The following is a 22,444-nucleotide window of genomic DNA, read 5'->3' as shown; positions in this document are numbered from 1 at the left end:
AGATTGACTACCCTTTTCTGGCCTCTACAGGCATCAGGCATGCAAACATTCGTGCACATAAAATAAATATAAATAAAATTTTAACCAAACAAACAAACAACAACAAAACCCCTACACTGATGGCGGGCTCAATAGATAAAGGCACCTACAGCCAAGTCTCATGACCTCAGTTCAGTCCCGGGACCCCACAGGGCAGAAGGAGAGAATTAACCTCCACAAGGCAGCCTCTAACACACACTCAATTTTTAAGCGACCCCACAATGGGTAACCACTCTAACTAGGAACCCAGAGGAGGGCAAGTGATACAGTCTGGGGATCCAGGGGATCTTGCGCCTAGCTAGGTGAGAGAGCTGCGTGTGCCCAGCAGACAAAAAGCAAGCTGGTCTGTAGACACACAGGAAGCAGGAATCTGTCTGCTCCTTCCCTTGTAGGCCAAGGGCTCTCCGAGCAACAGCAAGGTGCCCATGCCGCAAGCTTAGACGACGGGGGAATGAGTACATGTTTCATTCTCTCTGAACTCCACAGAGCCTTTCAAGCAGGAGCTGACATTACTCACGGCAGCCACTGAAGGTTGGAAGAAATTCGTTTCATCTGCTCCAGCTCTAATGGCCACAGTGATGAGCAGCTAGGGAAGGGAGGCTACCAGTTAGCAGCAGCTACCCAGTTCTCATGCAGAGCAACCAAGAAGCGGGAAACATGCTGGGCACAAGTGGCGAATGTCCTTAGTCCCAGCACTCGGTAGGCGGAGGCAGGTGGATGTCTGTGAGTTCAAGGCCAGCCTGGTCTACATTGTAAGTTCCAAGACAGCCAGGGCTACAGAAAGACCTTGTCAAAAGAAAGAAAGGAAGGAAGGAGGGAGGGAAGGAGGGAAGGAGAAAAGGAAGGAAATGTGACACATTTGGGATCTACTTTTTCTAGGCCCTTGATAGTCAAAGGTTAATTAATCAGAAAGGGGAAGTGGACCCAACAAAGGACAGCCAGTAGACCACACCAGCCACAGCCCTGCTCCCACAGCACTGTGGATGGGGGTGCCACCCCACACTCCCCAACACAGCATCAATCATCAGAGATGCTGGGTCATCATCCCCAGAGACAGCACTTGCTGGGAACCCAAGATCCTCAAGAGCTTGATCATCGGTCACCAGTTCGCGCACGCCCCAGGCTAGCTTCTTGTCTGTTTTCTTTGTATCTCTCCAAGTTCTTTCCCAGAGATGGTTGAAAGAGGAGAGTAAGGCTCAGGCACAGGCTACAGGGAAGTACTTGAGTGGCACCATGCCATGAGCAATCACAGAGTTGGAAAATTCCCTGGGAACCAGATTTGGTGCTTGCTGCAGCCGCGGCCTGACCAAGCTGAGGGGCTTGCTGCAGCCGCGGCCTGACCAAGCTGGATCTGGTTTGCAGATGACCCACAGACAGCACACAGGACCTCAGTAAGGGCTCTGACTGCATCTGACGCCCAGAACAGGGCAGGTGACCTACAGGGAGGGAGCTCCCAGCTATCAGAGATGTGCAAACAGAGGCTAACAATTGTGCCCCAGAGGGGTAACCAGGAACAGTGTGAACACTGGGACCACACAGACCCAGCTCTGCCAATGATTGAATCTTTCTGAGTCTAAATTTCTTTCCATAAAATGAGCATTGAAAATAGCCCAGCCATGCCAGGCAGTGGTGGCGCACACCTTTAATCCCAGCACTCTGGAGACAGAGGCAGGCAGATCTCTGAGTCTGAGGCCAGCCTGGCCTACATAGTGAGATCTAGGACAGCCAGGACTACACAGAGACCCTGTCTCAAAAAAGCACCTTCCCCCCACCAAAAAAAATACAACTTAGGGACTGGAGGGATGGCTCAGCAGTTCGGAGCACTTGCTGCTCTTGCAGAGGACCCAGGTTCAATTCCCAGCACCCATACAGAGGCTCATAACCATCTGTAACTCCAGTTCCAGGGGACCCAATGAATGTCCTTCTGACCTCCTCAGACATCGAGCACAGATGTGGTGCACATACATGCATGCAGGCAAAACACTCACACATAAAGTAATAAATAGATCTAGAAGTAAAAGAAGTCCACCAGGCATGGTGGTGCACACCTTTGATCCCAGCACTGGGGAGGCAGAGGCAGGTGGGTCTCTGTGAGTTTAAGACCAGCCTTGTCTACATATTGATTTCTGAGACAGCCAGAGTTACATACAGAGAGACTCTGTCTCAAAAAAGTTTAAAAAATAATAATTAAAAAAAATAAATAAAAAGACCCACCTAAGCTAGATGTAGTGGTGGCATACTGGTAATCCCAGCACTCAGGAAGTTGAGGCAGGAAAATTGTAAATTCAAGGTCAGCCTGAGCTACATAACAAAACCCTGTCTCGACAACAACAAAAGTTGTAAGGCCCCAATAAGATGTGCCAGGAGCACCTGACACCGTCCGCCTGACAGGAAGAACCCAATAAGTTCAGTGCCATCCTAGCAGGAACTAGCAGACAGAAGGCACCAGTTACTTCAGCCCAGCCCGGCAGGAAAGGCCGAGCGGGACACAAGCCCCACCATGAATCTGCTGGGTGCCTACAATGCCACTGACCTTACGAAATCCAGGTCGAGCTCCTTCCCAAGCTGTCCGGAAATGCCAGACCCCTCCCTGCCCACCACAAGCCTGCACATACACACGCACACGTACACTATTATCTGCATCTCCCAGAGCCCAAGGTCCTGACAGCAGACAGTGTGAGGACAACAGGGAATGCTGCTTTCTTCCGGTCAGGGAGGAAGACGGGAACAGGGACCCAGGAAGATGGGCCAGTCGGTGCAAAGCCGCTCACGCGCTTACAGCTGAGCTGACAGACCCCAGGCTGTAACGTCAGGCCCAAGGCATCCAGAGATGGAAGAAAGGCTGGGTCTGGTGGCTCACAGCTACAGTACCAGCTACTCAGGAGGCTGAGGCAGGAGGATCACAAGTTCAAGGCTAGCTTGAGCAGCATGAGAAGACCCTGTCTCAAAACAAAATGAATAAATAAAATAAGCCAAGTCGTACTCACGATTGGCCAGGCTTCTGTCCTGAGTGGGGGCTGGTAACAGTTAAAACAAAGTGCATCCTAGGTGGATGGATGGAACTCGGGATAAGTTTGATTAAGGCTGAGTGGTCCCTTGGGCCTGCCACTGTAGTGGGAAAGGACATTCATTGTCTTCTGTCACAATTGGGAGGGTCTGGGGCCTTGAGGGTCTAGCATGGTAGCCAGCTCCTTCACTGGACAAAAAAGGGTATCACGTCATGCAGTAACAGACAGACAGACTGGGGGCTGGAGCTCATAGCCCTGCATCATCTCCCATGCTGCCTGGCGCTGGGGAGATGGTGAACCTGTGCCCATTACCTCCAGAGACACCCCTCCTCCAAAGCACACAGAATGCAGAGCCTGTTGGCTGAGCATAGCAGTCTCCATGAAGCACCAATGAGGGGAGAGGGTGGAACAGGGGATGGACGGCTGGCCTCCAGCACACAGCAACCTCCTGCCTCAGCCCCTCAGTGCCAGGATCACAGCAACGCACCAGCAACCCAAGCACAAGCTGGCTGTACTATTATTCGTATTATTGTTGTGTGTACATGACGTATGTATGTGTCCATGATGTGTATGTTGGGAATGCATGTGCCACAGAACGTGTTTGAAGACCAGAGGACAACTTTGTAGTGTCCATTCTCTTCTTGCAGCTCGTTTGTTTTTGTTTGAGACAGGGTCTCTGAATGTAGCCCTGGCTGTCCTAGAACTCTCTGTAGCCCAGGCTGGCCTTGAACTCACAAAGATTCACCTCCTCTGTCTCCTGAGTGCTGGGATTAAAGGTGTGTCACCACACTTGGCTCTCCTTCCATGTTTGTGAGCTTCAGGGATCCAACTCAGGTCCCCAGGCTCGCAGAGCGAGCACCTGTAACTGCTAAGCCATCTCGAAGCACACATTTGTTTGTCCTCTGACTGTGTGAGGTCACACCAGAGCTCCACAGTTCACTCTCCCGGAAACCCTAAGACACAGAAAGACAATTGAGTTTTCCCACAAAGCTTAACTCTGGCTCTTGGACAGCTCCTGCCCAGCCTCTGGGGCTAGATTAACCAAGGGCTTGACGGTCCCAGCACTGCCTGTCTGCACAGGGCCAGGTCTAGAGCTCAACAGGCCAGCCCCAGGTCACACATCAATGGTAGAAAAGGTCACCACCCCAGCATGCCAACTAAAGCTGTCACGTGAGTTCAGACCTTCTGCCTCCTCTTCCTGATCCAACACTGTCCAGGGCTCCTGCACCTGGAGAGACTGGGAAACCGCAGCAGGCCAGGTCTGCAAGCAGTGTCCCCAACTCTGTGAAAGAAGGGGGTCCACAGACACTCATCCAGGCAGGCACATCTCTCCACTTGCCCAGCCCCAGACACACATGATGGCACTTTGCAAAACAACTCTCGAGGGGTCTTGTACACAGAGTTGTGGCTATGGCTATGGCCAGCAAAAACACACAATCTCCTTTACCAGACTGGGGACCTCACCTCCTCCTCCATCCATCCTTCAGGTCCTATCTCAGAGATCCCAAGAGCCTCAGGGGCTCCAACCGCGGAGACTAAGGTGCTTATTTTCAGTGTGCACTGTGCACCGAGCAGAGCATCCCTCAGGAAGCTCACAGGGGGTAGCTAACAACCATGCCCTTCTCAGACAGATGAACAGCCTCTTTCCAGACTCTTCCTCACTCCTCTCCAGATCCTGCCCTGTGCTTGCAACTTCCTTTTGGCTCTTGTCAGATTAGGGTGACTCCAGTTCTGGAATCAGACAGAATTGTCCTTCCAAAATACAACCAACAGGCTCACAGTATTCTTTTTAATTTGTTACATTTACTGCTAAAAAAAAAAAAAAATCAGGAAAGGAAATGGGTATGTATGGTGGTGCACGCCTTTAATCTCAGTGAGGTCAGCTTGGTCTACAAATCGAGTTCCACTCATACACTCACACAAATACTAAATATATAAAGAAAAAGTCAGGAATAAAGGAAAAATTTAAATAATATACTATGCTGCTATTTCAAAATTTTGTCTATATTTCAGTGCATTTCCTCCCATTTTGTGTGTGTGTGTGTGTGTCTGTGAACACACTTTTTTTTTTTTTTGAGACAGGGTCTCTCTGTGTAGCCTTGACTAAGTCTGTCCTTGAACTCGCAGAGACCGGCCTGCCTCTGCCTGCCCAGTGCTGGAATCAAAGGCCTGTGTCACCACCACCCAGCTAATATACACTTATTTTAGACATACAAAAACTATATTTAAGCTGAGCGTGGTGGCTCATGCCTTTAATCCCAGTACTCGGAGGTAGATCTCTGAGTTGGAGGCCAGCCTGGTCTACAGAGGGAATTCCAGGACATCCAGAGCCACACAGAGAAACCCTGTCTGGGTGTGTGGGTGTGTGGGATTATACTTTCCCTTTTCATGGCTACATATTATATCATTGAATAATACCTATTGATACACTGTTTCACTTTCCCTGTTTTAGTAAGAGCTCTGTGGTACCATTTGGTTACAAGCTAACCTAGCACTAACTCTCTCTTAAGGTACCTATGCAGGGCTCAGTCTCTTTGCCCAAGCCTGTGGGTGTGTGGACCACTGATCTCTTCTGGTCGCCATTTCCCGCCTGGCTTTTAAAAGTTCCCATGGTTTCAGCCACAGCAGCTTCAGCACTCCGTCTTTCCGCCAGGGAACACAAGCTGCTCCTCCAGCACTGCATGAGGCCAGCAGCGGGACCCTATCACCACCTCTGTAAGATAGGTAAGAAGGACTGAAGTCACTAAGCAAGTAAAAGTGCTGGCCTCTGGCCTAAAACCACCAGGGGAGCCCAGGCCACCAGGAAGATGTTTCCTCTGTGACAGGAGAGCACATGACAATGAGGCAGAAGCAAGCTGTCACGGGGAGGTGGCAACTTCACAGCAGCCAACTGAACACGTCTCTGCACAGGCAAGACCTAGGTGTCTGGGCTTGGCAGCCACCAGCTCAATGCCAAACACACATGGGTCTCTCAATCCACACACACTTCTGAACCTGCTATACACCAAGAATGGGGCTGAGAGTCTGCCTGGCCCCTGCCTGTCACACTAAGGGTTCAGCCAAGACCAGAGACGGGTCAGGAGCCCAGGAGAGGACCAGCCCGATCACGAACAAATCCCTGGCCTTACCCTCCAGAACAAGGACAAAGATCTGAAAGGCTATGAGTCACACTAAGGGGAATACACGCAGAGAGGAAGGAAGCCCTCTGTAGCAGATGCACGCACCTTATGCCTGTGGCCTCAGACAAAACAGGCCCACACTGCTCCTTCCAAGAGGACAGAAACACAGTCCATGCTCTCCTGCATCTGCCCTCAGCACCCAAAATCCACACCCACACACACTTTGCACACACACACACACACACACACACACACACACACACACCCCAGTTCCTCATGCAGAGGGTTCCAGGTCCCTATGCATCAAGATTAAAGAGTGGCATATCTCTTTTTGTAAGTTATTTGTATGTTCTTATTTTGTCTGCATGAGTTTTGCCCGTGTATATGTGTACACAACAGGTGCACACCCATAGAAGTCAGAAGAGAGCTTTGGTTCTCTTGGATCTGAATTTAAGGATGTTGTGAGCCACCACATGGGTACTGGGAATTGAAACTGGGTCCTTTGCAGGAGCAACAAGTGTGCTTAACCACTGAATCATCTCTCCAGCCCCAAGTGGCATCTTTTCATTCTCACACATCTAAGTATCAAGCACCATGGTGTCCATCACCACAGAATAGTGACAGCCAGTCACACACAAAACCTTTGCAACCATTAAGGATTAGTGACATCCTGCCTAACAGCAAATGAAACAGTTACCAGCCTAGGGGCACTTGGCCAGTAGATGGAAGAGCAGACTGTCACCACCAAAGCCACTGTCCTAGCTGAGGTTCCACGTGATAAAACACAATGATCAAAAAGCAAGTTGGGGAGGAAAGGGTTTATTTGGCTTACACTTCCATATCACTGTTCATCACCAAAGGAAGTCAGGACAGGAACTCAGGCAGGACAGGATCCTGGAGGAGGAGCTGATGCAACACTGTGGAGGGTGCTGCTTACTGGCTTGCTCCTCATGGCTTGCTCAGCCTGCTTTCTTATAGACTCAGGACCACCCACCACGGGCTGGGCCCTCCCCCATTGATCACTAGTTGAAAAAAATGCCTTACATTTGGACCTCATGGAGGCATTTTCTCAACTGAGGCTCCTTCCTCTCTGATGATTCTAGCTTGTGTCAAGTTGACACAAAACCAGCCAGTATTGCCACTGTCCACCCAGGGAAGCCCAGGGGCATCAACCCTCTCCCCCCGCCCCCCAGCACAGAGGCTACCGAATGAGGTTGAGAGTCCTGTAACGTCTTTCGGTATTTATAACATGACTCGGAGGTACAGATGAGCCTGGAAGGGTCTGCAGGTGTCGGCACATTGCACTACGCGGGAAATGAAGCGCAGTGTGGAGCCAGGTGTCACTCAAGGCTACACACAGTTCTGAGTACATCTAATTGCTGACTGGCCTCTGATACACTAAACTGGCCTCTCAAAAGCTCTCCATGTGACTGGGGGGGGTGGGGAGGACAGCCCCTAACTACACAGGAAGTCTGCTGGGCCCCATGTCGGGGTGGAGGGGCCCAGGCCACCAGGGCAAGACCCCAAGCAGCTAGTCCTGGATTCCATGACAGTCTCCACAGGAAAACAGAAAAGCTGAGCTGTGCAAGCTGTAACAGCCTCGCCTAGAAGGACAAGGGGTCCTAGGCCGCTAAGAAAATAACCCCTTTGCCCAGTGCAGAAGCCCCCGCCTCAGGCCAAGACTAAAGGACTAACTTCTGAGGTCCCAGCAAGAGCCAGACCAGACAGACAAAGGGCCTGCTATGTTCACCCACTGGACTCACACCATCTCCTCAGCTTGTCACCATGGAATGGGATCACCACCACTTTAAAGAAGGGGAAACTGAGGCCCAGAGACATACAGTGACTATCCTAAGCAGAGCCTGGAGAGTGTCCTACAGTCATTCCCAGGGGACTGGGCCCAGTTCACCACAAGGAGGGTCAATGTCCCCCTCCCCTTTTCCTGGCAGCCTTAAATACAGGGTGGGGGCGGGAGGAGAGTGGGGCTTTGGCTATTTTTAGCCAGACAGTTTTCTGTCTGTGAGTGGACAAGCCTGGGCTGTCCTGAAACACAGACCCATCTGTGACGCTGCACAGGGCCTGCCTTGCTCACTGAGGACTTGTTTGTTTACTCAGTTTTCAAAATTATACCCTCTGCAGCCTGGCCCAGCCCAGTCACCCTTCCCTGGCTGAGTCTATGCTGCTCCTTGTGGGGAGGGCAGTCAGGAGTCCCGTCCAGCTCTGCGGCCTCTGGATTTGGGCTCTTCCTTCCCACTCTCAGGGCCTCAGTCTACTCAGTGACGAAATGAAAAACAAGATCAGTTAGATCGATCGAGCTAACTGTCTGTCTGTCTGTCATCTCTCTATCTATCATCTATCTATCTCCTTCCTTCCTTCCTTCCTTCCTTCCTTCCTTCCTTCCTTCCTTCCCTCCTTCCTTCCTTCTTTTCTCTCTCTGACAGGGTCTCCTTATGTGCTCCAGGGATTCTGGATTCTCTTAGCCTCCTGACATTTAGATCATTTCAATTGTCCCACCTGAGAGGCGGAAGTGTCCAGGCCAGAGGAAAAAAAAAACTTCAAGGCCAAGACAGGGACTCTGAGGCCAGTCACCTGTAAGCTTAAGCCCCGGATCCACTCCCTTTGCTCCCACTCTCCCCACACCCTCACATTCCAAAGAACTGCCCTAGCTGGGTGGTGGCACACGCCTTTAATCTCAGCAGAGGCAGGCAGATCTCTGAGTTTGAGGCCAGCCTGGTCTACAGAGTGAGTTCCAGGAAAGCCAGGGCTACACAGAGAAACCCTGTCTTTAAAAAAAAAAAAAAAAAAAAATCACAGCTGGGCGTGGTGGTTCAAGCCTTTAATGTACCACACAGGAGGCAAAGGCAGGCACATCTCTGTGATTTAAAGGATAGCCTGGTCTACATAGTGAGTTTCAGCTCGGCTAAACAGAGAACACACACACACACACCAGCTATGATGACACATAACATGTAAACGTCAGGATTTGGAGCGTTGAGGCAAGCTGAGGCAGTTTGCTGCAAGTTCAAGGCCAGCCTGGACTACATGGTGAGACTCTGTCTCAAAACAAAACCTCGGTTGGTAGAATGCCTGCACTGCATGCACATGGCCCGGAGTTCAGTCCCCAGCACCACACAAAACTGCATGTGTGGCACATGCCTGTAACCACAGCACAATAATCAGAAGTTCAAAGTCATCAGGTAAATCTGGCATGTACCTGGCACCCGGCATAGGCCAAGATCTCTACAGGGCATCTCTCAGAACCTTTAGACACTCCAGAAGCAAGAAATGGGGTCACTGTTCCCACCTTACTGTCACCTGAAGCTTCAAGGAGAGTACCACGACCAAAGCCACACAGCTTTGTCCCTGGCAGAAGCCTACTGCCACCCTGTCACAGCCAGACACGTGACCTCCTGAACAAGGCTGATGGAGTGTTCTGAGCCAGCATGCACTTAGGAAAACATAAACACCCACTGTCTCTGTCAGACAAACCACAACTTGCTGGCACCTTCGTGGCCTGCACAAGAGTTCCACAAAATCAAGGCTTATGTCACAGCTTTACCCCGGCATGTGGCTTACACTGGGTCCAAGACAGCTTTGAGAACAAGCTCTACCTCCTTCAGCAAGATCTGTGTGCAATAAACATCCACCATGGCTTCTCTGTACTTGGATTGATACAGCTGGGCTCCTGATACCAGCCTAGTGACCCCTGGTTAAGAGCGGCAAAGAGAGGAAGGGTCCCAGATGGGGCACAGACAAGAGGAAGGACTGGCCAGAGTCCCTTGGCATTCAGACTGTGTGGCCTACTTCCCGGCCTACACCCTGCAGAGAGAGAGGGAAAGTGGGCTCACACTTTACAAGTCACAATTTAGTCTCCTTCCTGCTGGATGCTCAGGTACCTGTCAGAGCATCCAGCCCTACCCAGAGACCCTTTCCCAGCTTTCTTATTTTGATTTCTTTTTGTATCTTATTTATTGTGTGTGTCTGGGGGAGGGGACACACACACCACTACATATGTGTGGAAGTCAGGGGACAATGTGCAGCAGCTGGTTCTTTCCTTCCAGTGTGTGGGCTGCAGGGACCAGTTAGGTCCTCAGGCTTCGTGACAGACTCCTTTACCTGCTGAGCCATCTCATTGGCCCCCAGCCCTGCACTTCCTCATGAGGAAAGGGACTTCCTGAGTCAGAGTCCTTCCACGAACTTTAGAGCAGCTGTTGCTGAGACACCAGGAAACCCTGCCACACAGTCTCACCAATCCAACCCCACCTGGTGACCCAGTATGGCCGGAGTCTATGAAGCCCACTTCTCAGACTTGGAGTTGTCAGGGAGGAGTGAGCCTCCTGACATCAGAAGGGAAAAGCATAGGCTGAGGGAGGTCATGCTCCATCCAAGAATGTGCAGGATCTGCCAGGCCTGTGGGCCCCCGCAGGGCCAAAACCGGTGCGCCTCGGATAGCTCCCACCACTGGTCACTGTCACTGAAGCCTTGGACACCCCAGCCCTCCCGGGACACGTCCCTCGCCATCCACACCGTGCTCAGCCCACCACCGCAACTGGCTGTCACTGCTACCTGGAAATAAGCCAAGGTTTCCCCAGGTCTCTCAGGACAAGGTCCCTCCTCTTCCAGGCCAACACTTATGGCTCCTTCCACCCCACACTCCCCCGCCTCCCCTTGTGAGGACACAGCCAGCCAGGAAGCAAAGGACGACCACTGAGAAACTGATCAGCCTGTGCCCGGCACAGGAAGGGCTTTCTAACTGTCTCGCCTTCCTTTTTAAGTGAGCACTCTGACACTGGGTTTGAAACACCAGAACTAATTTTTTTTTAATTGTATGTGTGTATTTGGGGGTGGACGCCCTCAAGAGTACCACGGCACATGTGTGGAGGACAACTTCATATCATTCCTTCCTTCTACCACGGGTTCTGAGGACTGAACTCAGGAGTTAGGCCTGCCCAGCGGGCATTTTCCCTGCTGGACCATGCACAGGTTCGCATAACTACCACTTCACTATGGCTTTGAGACAGGGTCTCATGTAACCCAGGCTGGCATCCAACTGGATATGGAGCCTAGGATGATCTGAACTCCTGACCTGCCTTCTCCAACCTCCTGAGTGCTGGGATTACAGGCATGCACTCTTAAGCCCAGATGAAATTCCATAACTATTGACTGAGTGAATAAAAGAATGACCTAGTATGTCAGGGGCCAGAGCACATCTCTGTAGAAGGTCTCAGAGGCGTGGACCTCTATTTCCACACAGTAACCCACCTGTTAGGGCTTTGAGAGCCCTGGGAAAGGGTTTTCAAAGGCAGAGACTTCCCAAAAGAGGATGTTGATCTTAAGGTCACAAATGAGGAGACTAATCAGAGAGGCACAGCCTCTGGCCAGGATCACACAGCAAACAGTCGACAGGACCAGGTTCAGATTCACAGATCTAATTCTGGACACACAGTGCTTTTATCTTCTGTGTCCCAACTCATGGCAGACACTGAGTGGACGATGCTGGGAACCACAGCCCCATCTCACAGCTCTGCACATAGAAGCTGAATAGCTCAGGCATCCTGAACCAAGGCTGCTGTTGCTCAGGCTGGGACATGCCTGCTTCCTGAAATACAAGGCTGGCCACACGTGAGGGGGCAGATAAATCAGCAAGCCCGGACATCTGTTTAATTTTTATTTTTATGTGCATTGGTGTTTTGTCTGCATGTATATCTGTGTGAGGGTGTTGGATCCCCTGAAACCAGAGTTACAGACAGTTGTGAGCTGCCATGTGGGTGCTGGGAATCGAACCCTGAACCGGGAAAGCAGACATCTCTCCAGCCCCAAACCCAGATGTTTTACAAGCCCTTTTCATGTAAACGTGACAGAGTTTGATCCCCCAGAACCCATATAAAGGTGGAAGGAGAGAACCACAGAGGTATCCTCTGGCCTGCAAATGTGCACCATGGCACAAGTGTCCCACACACTTACATCACACATACACAGACAATAAAAAGAAAATGTAAAAGCTGGGGGGGATGCACACCTTTGATCCCAGCACTCAGGAGGTAGAGGCAGGTGGATGTCTGAGTCCGAGGCCAGCCTGGTCTACAGAGTGAGTTCCAAGACAGCCAGGGCTACAACAGGAAACCCTGTCGCAAAATCAAAAACCAAACCCAAACAAACAAAAATAAATCTATCATTCAAGCTGGGGCATAGCGCAGTCAGTGCTTGCCGAGCACACACCAGGCCCTGAGAAAGCCCGGTACCACACAAACAGGGCACAGTGTCAGACACCTGCAGTGCCCGCACATGGTGGAGAGAAGAGGACCACGGGCTACAGAGCAAGTTCAAGACCAGCCTCGGATACATGAGACTGTCTCAAAACAAAATAAAATAGCTGTCATTCACTGTACTGTCACCATCCACTCACCCTATCCAAAGATTACCACCCTGGATCCTCCCAACTGCACTGTGATGGCAAAACAACCTACATCTTTTACAGAGAACCCTGAGGCTCAGAGACCATGTGCCCAGAGACACCAATTCATCTAGAGACAGAGTCAAGACCTGGGTCCAAGCTATACACACACACACACACACAGCCTTGTTCTAGGTACCCCCTAAGATCCCTGCTTCCCATTCACTGTCCACTGTGGCAGCAGACCCGTAGTCCCTCCATCATGGGCTGGAGTCGGCACATTTCCTAATGGGGCCGGGTCCCTAGTGGGCGGAGTCCCGAGTGGGCGGGGCACCACACAGGCAGCACTTCCGGTTCTCCCCCTTTCGCCATCAAGCCTGCTCAGTGACTCAGGCCCTGAAACTCCACCTAGAGCGTGGCTTTGCTCCCCACTCAGGCTTCAGAACGCCCCGCTTCCACAGGCAGGGAAGTGGACGGGGGTGGGGCTGGGGGAGGAAAAGGCAGCGCAGGAGTCTGTAACCGCAGGAGGGTGCTTCTGCCACAGTGTAGAGTGAGTCAAGATCTCTGCCTGGGGAGGGGGTGGGGCAGAGGGGTGGTTGCTCAAAGAGAGACTGAGACTCAGACTGAGTAATGACTGGGGTAGGATATATCTGTGCAACCTACCAGAGCCTCTGACACAGCCGCATACTCCCCACTCATCTCCTCTCCCTCCCTCCAGGCCCACACTGTCCCCTGCCCATCACAGCTCTGCAGTCTCAGTGGGGTTTGGTCTCAGTCTCTGAGGCCTTGCTTTCCCTGTTTCCTGCCTGCCGTGGAGGTAATTCTGTGAGATAATCCAGGCAGAGGATGGCATGGGACATAATAAGCGCTCAGTTAAAAGACTTGGGCTGGACTGTAGCTCAGTTGGTGGAGCTCTTGCCTAGCATACATGAGGCCCTGGGTTTGATGCCTGCCTAAAATCTTAACACTCAAGAGGTACAAGGTCATCCTCAGCTACCCAGTGAGTTTGAGGACAGCCTGGATTATAAAGGCTATATCTAAAAAAACAAACAATTTTAGCATTCACAGCCTGAGAACTGCCCCTCCCTTTCTCTACCACCCGGCATTCTCAGACAGGAAATGGACCAGTCCCTGTGGGCAGCAGGCCAGGAGAGCAGTTACTGGGGCCACGTACCCCGAGGCCACAGACTTCAGTCCACACTAACAACTCCTGGGCAGTCCCTTCAAGGGCACTAGCATCTGACGGATGCTCAGAGGTCCCCTGGGCTCCCAAGAGGGAACCTTCCTGGACGTATCTGGATGAATAAAAGCATGCAGGGTAGGGGTGAGTATGACTGCAAGATGAGTCTGTCTTCAGCAGGAAAGCCAAACACAGCCACGGAGGAACCCTACAGAGCAGACTCTGCTCCAAAAACCAACACTTCGGGAACAGCCCAAAGGCCAACATTTGGAGAAAGGCTAAGAAACGTCCTCACCTGGAAGGACATACAGACTTTGGAAAAGATGTTTATTGCAGATGGTTTAGAAAAAGAAGCAAGACACACAGCGTTGAATCCCAGTCCCAGCAACCTACGACCACAAACAGGGGCAGGCGGGAACCGCTACGAAAGGGCATCACGGTCATACGAAAGGGCATCACGGTCAGGCGGGGCGGGCGAGACGCTCTTCTTGCCTTTCGGCTTCATTCCTTAGGCGGCAGGAGGCAGGGAGGGCGGGCTGTGGCCCAGTTTGGGATTAGAAAGGTCTCTTTTGGCAGCCTGTGTGGGAAGGCCTGGAGGGTGAGGTGGGAGGCCCCCAGGAGGCCAGAGCACGGGCTAAAGGGTGGGAGAGGACCAAGTAGAAGACTAGAGGAGGCTGGGGGGAGGGGAGGGCAGGGTCAAAGCCAACAAAAGCACATTATGTAAGACCCAACACAAGAGACGGCAGAGTCCCCAGACAGCTTCACCCAGAGGCTGACCCAGGCCTGGATCGAGCATCCGGCCCGCAAAGCCCTGGATGACAATTCGGCAGCACCACAGGGAGGGGTGACGGAACACCCACATCCTTCACTCCTGCACCTGCAGCCACTTTCAGAAGGGGAGTGGCGTGGAGGCCCTAAGATCAATTTGCAAACAGATATTATTTGCTTTTCTTGACAAATAAACATGAACCCTTTTTCATAGCCAGCTATCAGAAAGGACAATAACCTCAATAATCAAGCGGGTCTTGGCAGAGGGGTAGGAAATGTTTGCCACCGTCCAAAGGCTATGTATGGATGTATTTCTAGTCCCCAGAAGTTCTCCTTGAAGCCTCTGAGACCAGCTCCCAGCACAAGATGCATACAGGGAGGTTTAACAGCACAATGCAGTCTAGCAAGATGCCAGTAAAAACCCAAGCAGCCATGACCAGGCTCTGGACAAATACCACCGCCCCAGGCACAGAATGGCACTTGGAGTAGAAGAAAAGACCAGCTATAGGTGTGAACCTCTACAGGAGAGGTGATCAGATGAGTGATTTCTTCTGAGGAGTGATATCCAAGAAAGAAAGATGGAAGGCCTGGTTTTTACACTTCCCCTCCTAAAGTGCCCGGGCACATGCTGCTTTGGCAAATTGACGAAGGGTACCTAGAGTTGAGAGGACAGGAGGGTGGGATGGGGTGGCCACCAACAGGTTCGGGTTTATTTCAAGCAGGCTGAAATGCTCCCAGACTATGTGCGAAGATGCTTGCACACTTCAGTCAATACACCAAAAACCATTCTCTGTGGGGAGGGGGTACATTGTGCACAACTGGGTCTCAGTAAAGCTGTTGTTGTTAAAAAAGAGTTAGCCAGGCGAAGGGAGAGCAGAGCAGGTGGGTGGAGCCCACGAGAGCATTAGTACCACACAGTCTGCCCTCTGGGGGACAACACTTGCACCTTTACTGAGGGGTGAACCCCAACAGTGGAAGATGTCCTGGAGAAGGGATTTCCCCATCACAGCCAATGCCAGCTCTCGCACCGGCAGCTCAGGTTTCAGTCCCCACCCCTCACCCGTGGCCTCTGGGATTCTGGGGCTCCAGCCATTTGCATAAAATCCCTCAAAGGGCTCAGAACTCACTTGAGTCCTGTCCTCTATCTCATGGAAAGGATGGTCTGGCAGAACTCAGTCATCTGTCTATCTTCTGGTTCCTTGTACACACCTTACTGTCCCTGTCACTCCTCTCTCAGCCTGCACCAGACAGCCCACATCCATCACACATAACTGCCCCAGCGAAGAAAGGCAGGAATCAAGGCTTTTGAAAACCCTGGTTTATCTTCAGGTCCAGGGAACTGGCCATTCTGCCTCCAGAGACAGGACAACCCTCACCCACCCCTTTGAACTCCAATATTAGAGGGAACCCAATTACAGAAACCCAAGAGCTATTTCAATAATATGATGTTTGCTGCCCAAGGACCAGGCTGGGTAGAACCTTATCTTGCCTTAGGCCGCTAGATGCTCCCAGCAGAACCTAGCTACCATTGTCATTCCCATCTTACTGATAAGAAAACTGAGATTCCATCCTCAGAAAAGGGAGTGGGGTGGGGTGGGGTGGTCTGGCGGCACAGGCCTGGAATCCCAGCTAGTCAGGAGTTGAGAAACAAAAAGAGCTTAGATTCAAGTCCTACCTAGGCTACAAATTGAGTTCAAGGCAGCCTAGGCAACTTAGTAAAACTGTCTCAAAAATAAGTAATAATTAAAAAGAAGAAGACTTGAGATATAGCTCAGTGGTGGAGGGCTCACGGAGACAGGGGAGGGCTGGAGAGATGGCCAGTTAAGAGCACTTGTCCTTGAAGGATGTGGGCTCGATTCCCAACTCCATCTATAACTCCAGCTCCGGGGGGACCTGATGCCCATCCTCTGACCAGGAACACATTCGGTGTACGGACAAAACGGGAGCAAAACACTCACACGTGTTAAAAAAAAAAAAAAAAGGAGCTAGAGATGCTGGCCCAAGGTCAGCCATTTAACACTGTGTAGTCTGAGTTGAGACTTAGCTCCAGTCAAGGTTTGTAGGGAATTTTAGTCTTGTTAGGCCCTCATAGCTAGAAGGGACTTCAGCCTCCAAGTGCCATACCCCATTCTGTTCATATCTAGGGAAACTGACACCTAGGGAAAATAAGCAGCCCCTAGGTGACAATGGCTTCCTAGCTCTCAGGCCCATCCTGCACTAAATGTGCACAAACCACCCTGCTACCAGCATCACCAACACTGGGTAGGAACAAGCCTCTGCTTGCCAGAGGCTTTGAAATCGCAGGATGAAAGGTGCCGGGGCAGCAAAACAGCACCCTGGGTAAGAGCACGCCTGACCTTTGCCAGGACTTGCAGGCAGCATTCACCTGCTCACCTGCTAGGGGAGGGGACCAGGCCGCCAGCCAAGCCGCAGCACCCAACAGGCCTGGGAGCTTAGGGCCCTGTGGGAAGGGGTGTTCCCACAGCTGACACTTCAACAGGGAGGGAGGGCTCTGGAATCTTAATCATCTGCTCCGGAAGTGCTCCAGTACCTGCTGGGTGGGGTGAGGAGAGTGAATGGGTGGCTGGAGGTGGTGAAGACAACCCCATTTCCCACCAACAGATTCCTAAGGAAATTCTCTTTCTCTCTGTTGGACTGCCTTCTTGCATCCCCCCCCACCCCACCCTAGCGCATCAGGAGCACTCCCCCCACCCCAGGTGAGCTTGCCATGGAATCTAAGGCATCTGAAGGGGGTTATTAATAGCACTTAAGTGTCAGGAGGAGAGGCAAGCAGGTTGAGTGGGCACAACCTCCTTTCTCCAGCCCATGTCACAAAAGAAACTCAGCCCTCTCCAGAAGGGGCCACTTTACCTTCCCTGGCTCAGGATCCAGGAATTGGCCAATAGGGCAGGGGTGGGTTCTCAGCCCACGACTTGGGAAGGTGTGGGGAAAGGAAAAAACCCACTGAAGTAGGGCACACCCCACCCATGCTTGCTGAGAGCCCTGAGAGGAGGTCCTGAATGGAGGGACTGTTACAGAACCCCAGGAGGTTACCACCAACAGGGAAGGGACAGGAAGACTCCGCCCAGCCCTTCCTGAGCCCAGACCTTGTCCTACAAGGAGGAGGCCTTACAGGACTTAACCCCCAACTGTTCAGAGGTGAGAAATGATCTGATTTGTTCTAAATCACCATTCCCTGTGCCCAGCTCCAGGCCTGGCACAAAGGGGAGCTCAGGCCACCGGCTCAGGCCCAGTCACTGGGCAGTCCTTCTCTGGCACCTTCCTTGTGCCCTGCTAGAGTAGATAGAGGGAGGTGGGGGATAGTAAGGGACACCTGTCCTTGCTCTCAAAGGGTCCCTGCTATCAAGAGAATGTGGAGTAAGCAAGCACTCAACAGGACATGAAGACATGTAGGGGACACCATACCACAGGGAGACAAGGCCTGGGGTACCGTCTCCTTTTCATGTTCTCTGATAAACCCAACTCAGCACACTGAGTCCCAGTGCCCCTCTATGCCCTGTACTAAGCAACGTTCACTAAGAAGTCAACACCGACCCCTTTCTAAGATAACACTGAGGCTCTAGGACATTAAGAGACTGGTTCAAGATCACACACCTGAGCAAAAATGCTGAAATTACATCCAGAACCGCCAGGCCTGCCCTGCCTGTGTGGTCAAGACAAGCTGAGTTTTAGGGCAGCCTGAGATTCTCGTCCCATTTCTCATTCTCCATAATGAACCCAGGATCCTAAGATCCTCCACAGACTTGGGAGCAACTCCTTCTTGAGAAGTGTCCACCATGCCGTGACAGGTTGGGCGCAAGGCTGGCTGAAGGGCAGTACCGGGAGGCTGGACACTGGCCCTGAAGTAGCCAGCTCTAACCATGAACAGCACCCCTAAGCTGTAGTAGTACCAGCACTCTGCTGAGTTGGAGCCAACTCAACAGGCCAGGGACCCGCCCCCTCTAGGGCACCCCATCTCTCCTTAGCCCCACTCTTCACGTGCGGTCCCAGGCCCTCCAAGGGCCCATCCCCCTGTAAGCTTCAGCCACGTGTCCGGGGGCCGAGGCCAGGGCGCGGTGGGACAGGTCAGCTGAGCGGGGAAGTCAGGAAGCTCTGACTGTGTGTGGCAGAGTCCGGAATAAAGGGTAGGCTTGGAGCGTTGCTGGGAAGACGAGGGTGCGACCCCTCCGCCACGCGATCTAGGGTATAGGTGCGGGGTTCTGGCCGAAGGGGCTCCAAGAGAAGCACGTTCCAGCAGAGAAATGGGGTCTCAGGCTCCTCAAGGGGAGAAGAGGGCACACCTAAGGGCCTGGAAGGGCCGCCCAGACTGAGAGGGAACAAGTTCGGAGGAAGGGTAAGGGTCTGGCCGGCTCCCGCCCCGCCCCGGGCCTTGACGCTCGGAGACCCCCCCCCTCCTCGGCCCCGCGAGGACGGAGGCGTGGCCCGGGGTGCCCGGCGGAGCCCCAGGCCGGCGGCGCTGAGCGGTCCTCACCTGCGATGTGCTGGCGCCGCGCGTCATCCAGGTGTGTGGACAGCACGTCTCCCATGGCGAAGAGAAGCCGCGGCCGGATCCGCCCCCGCTACTCAGACGGACGCCGCTGGCGCCATGGAGTCCGCAGGCCCCGCTCCCGCCGCCCCGCAGCCCCGCAGCCCCGCAGCCGCCTGGGCTCCGCTCCGCTCCCACCGCGATCCCCGCCGCGTCCCTCCCGCCGGCCGCTGCCGCCTCTCCAGCCGGCGCCCAGGCCCCGCTGCCCGCCCCGCCCCGCCCCGCCAGGCCACGCCCCCGGCAGAGCCACGCCCTCCTCCCCGGTCCGGGGGCGGGCGGGGACCTCCAGACAGAAGGGAGACTTAGACAAAGGGAAGATCCCCGGAAGGGAGACCCGGGACGGACGCGCCGGGTGTGCGTCAAATACAGATAGCAGAGAAGAAAAGGCTGATGGGGGCATCTCAGAAAACGGGGCGCCCTGGGGACTGCAGCCAGAGCGTCTCCCCTCCCTCCTCACGCCGAGGAGGATGTAGGGACTGCAAAGGGACGCCTGGACGGACGTGCGGGAATTCAGCATTCCTCCAGCTCCTCTCTTCTTGCCCCCTGCCCCCAATCTCGCCCGCAGCTGCCCGCACTGGGGAAATCCCTTGGCCTTGATCGGACCTGCCCCAGAAGGTGTGCCAGCCCATCTTGCACAATAGATAGAGGCCGATGGGGAGGGGAAATGGACAAAGACGGGGTGGAGGACAGAGGACCATGGGAGGGAAAGGGATGGGGTGGGGGTATGATATGGCTGCAGCCCAAAGATATCAGGGCCTCAGCGCCAGGAGGTCATTCCTCAGGCGAGGCCTGTGGGCATTTCATTCGGGAGGCGGCTTGCCGGACGGAGCAGAGCAGGAATGGCTGTTTACAGTTTGCAAAAGATTATCTGAAATGAAAAGCCGGGCCCTCGGACTTTGGGTACTTGGACTGTAGGGCTGGGCATGGGTGGGTCGCTAGCACCAGAAGAAAATGTTTCAGTTTCTGGACCTCCCAAGCTGGTAGAGGAGGCCAACCAGACGAGTCAGCTTGGACTACCTTGGTTCAGATATGCCCTGTGTGTGTGACCAGGGCCAGCTAGTTGCTGCTTGCTTGCAGCTCTTGGCTCAACACTGCTGTGCATTCCACCCCGTTATTAGCGGCTCTCACGGTAACTCTGACACCTCAGCAAATGAGCATCATAACAGTTACCTTTAAGTCAGCACCTGTCTCTGGAGCTTGTCACCACCGCAGGAGGTAGGTTGGGAAAGGACTGAGATGATGCAGGCCCTCAGTCATGCTTTTCAGTCACTCACCAGTCATTCAGCTGCTGTGGTAAACACTCATTTGCTAGACCTTCTGCAAGAGATGCCGTGTGTGAAGCTGAGCGTAGTGATGCATGCCTAAAATCCCTGCACTGGGGAAGAAGGGAGGAAGGTCAAGAATTGGAGGCTGTAGGGCTGGAGAGATGGCACAGAGTTAAGAGCACTTACTGCTCTTGCAGAGGACTCGGGTTCAGGTCCCAGCACCTACGTTAGGTGGCTCACAATGTCTGTAACTCCAGTTCCATGGTATCTGACTACCTCTTCGGACTTCCACAGGCTCCTATACTCACATGAGACAAATAAACTCATGCAGGAAAACACACATACACATAAATAAGCTGTAAGAGTTTGAGGTCAGCCTAAGTAAGCTGCATAGCAAGTTTGAGGCCAGTCTGAGATACATAGGAAGATCCTCTTTCAAAATACCAGTGGCTAAGCCAGGCAGTAGCGGCACACGTCTTTAATCCCAGCCCTTGGGAGGCAGAGGCGGGTGGATCTCTGAGTTCCAGGCCAGCTTGGAACTTGTTTCTCTGTTTCTACACAGAGAAACCGTGTCTCAGAAAAACAAACAAACAGCTGCAGTAATTCAGTAATATAATGCTTGCTAACATGAGCCAGGAGGCCCCGGTTCCTGTGGTACCTTATACATGTGTGCACACACACGTACACACGAGCACACACACTGAGATATTGAGGGAAACAATGAGGAAGTCCAAGCTACTCAACCCTCTGTGACCCTGGACAAGTGGCATTCCTTATGGGGCCTCAGTTCCCTCACCTGTCAAGTGAGAATAATGATACTTTTGGGGAGGGTCAAAAAAGATCAAGTGCCTAGCCCTGTGCCTGGCAGTCAGTCACCTCTTGATAAACAGAAATGTCATTCCGGCCCCTGCCCTCCAGAAGTCGGAGGGAGGGACCAGAACATTGTGTGTTAAGTGCTTTAAGGATAGTACCAGAGCTGAAAGTTGAAAAACAAGAATTGTGACAGCAGGTACTAACGAAAGCACATTCAGGGAGTGGGCCCCACACAGGCAAAGACCAAACCTGTGAAAAACGGGGTGCATTCAGGTGGCAGTCATCGGAAGAGTTCAAGTCAAGCTGGCAGGGACTTCTGGTTTCCTTGTGCAGAGGAGGCCTAGGAAAAGAAAGCAACTTCTGTCCAAGCCTCACAGTAGGGCCAAGGCCAACACTCCTGACACTAGATGTCATGTTCTCTGCGCTGCCAGAGCAAAGGATGCTGTTTTTATCCTCTTCCCTCAGCCTCAAGACAGAGCCTAGAAAGGCCCGTGCTGCCCCAGGAAAGGGCAGCTAGAGCTAACTGGTCCCTAATCATCTCCTCAGCCAAGCTAGAGGCCTGGGCTAGGTGCAGGAGAAGGTGGACTGGTAGCCTGTCTCTGGCCTTCATGATGCACCCAGGCCCAGAGCCTGGAACACACACACTTCCCAGAATGCATGCCAGGTCCCTGGCTCAAGGACCCTTTCCTTACACCTCCGTCTGCTGTCACTTACCGACCCTGAGCTTCTATGGCCTCAAAAGTGGGAAGGTTCTATAAACTGTAGGGTGCTGTTCATGTGAATAGTCACTTCCAATCTTGGGGCCAGTCCCTATGAAATTTAGATTCATTGATGCACACAAACATTGACTGTAAAGAAAAAAAAAAGTAGCTGGGCATGCTGGCACACGTCTTTGATCCCAGCACTCAGGAGGCAGAGGCAGGCAGATCTCTGGGAATCTAAGGCAGCCTGGCCTAGAGAGCCAGTTCCTGGACAGCCAGGGCTACATAAAAGAGACCCTGACAAAAGAAAAAGAACAGCGGGCTGGAGAGATGGCTCAGAGGTTAAGAGCACTGACTATTCTTCCAGAGGTCCTGAGTTCAATTCCCAGCAACCACATGGTGGCTCTCAACCATCTGTAATGAGAATATGTATGTACAATAGCTAAATCTTTAAAAAAAAAAAAAAAAAAAAAAAAAGAACAGCGAATGAGCTTCTGGTGCAACAGAGAATGGAAGTGGTTTGTCTTTCTGGAGGCTGGGGGGTACAACTTGAGCATACACTTGCCCAAACTTAATGAATGTGCATTCAAAATAAACATTTTGTTGCCTGT

The 22,444-nt window shown here is 52.6% G+C and overlaps 1 protein-coding gene across 1 annotated transcript in view; it reads right to left on the bottom strand.

The window, feature by feature from the left end:
• Positions 1 to 19,133, bottom strand: part of Niban2 (niban apoptosis regulator 2) — a 44,442-nt gene extending 25,309 nt beyond the window's left edge. Inside the window, exon 1 of the mRNA XM_059259044.1 lies at positions 19,001 to 19,133. Within this exon, the coding sequence (XP_059115027.1) occupies positions 19,001 to 19,055 (55 nt within the window). The 5' untranslated portion in view covers positions 19,056 to 19,133. The remainder of the gene's footprint in view (positions 1 to 19,000) is intronic.
• Between the last annotated feature and the right edge of the window lie 3,311 nt (positions 19,134 to 22,444).

The sequence above is a fragment of the Peromyscus eremicus genome, chromosome 4 (genome assembly GCF_949786415.1).
Source record: "Peromyscus eremicus chromosome 4, PerEre_H2_v1, whole genome shotgun sequence".
Classification (NCBI taxonomy): Eukaryota; Metazoa; Chordata; class Mammalia; order Rodentia; family Cricetidae; genus Peromyscus; species Peromyscus eremicus.
Note: the sequence above shows the minus strand (reverse complement) of the source record. Positions and strands in the feature narration are given on the sequence as shown.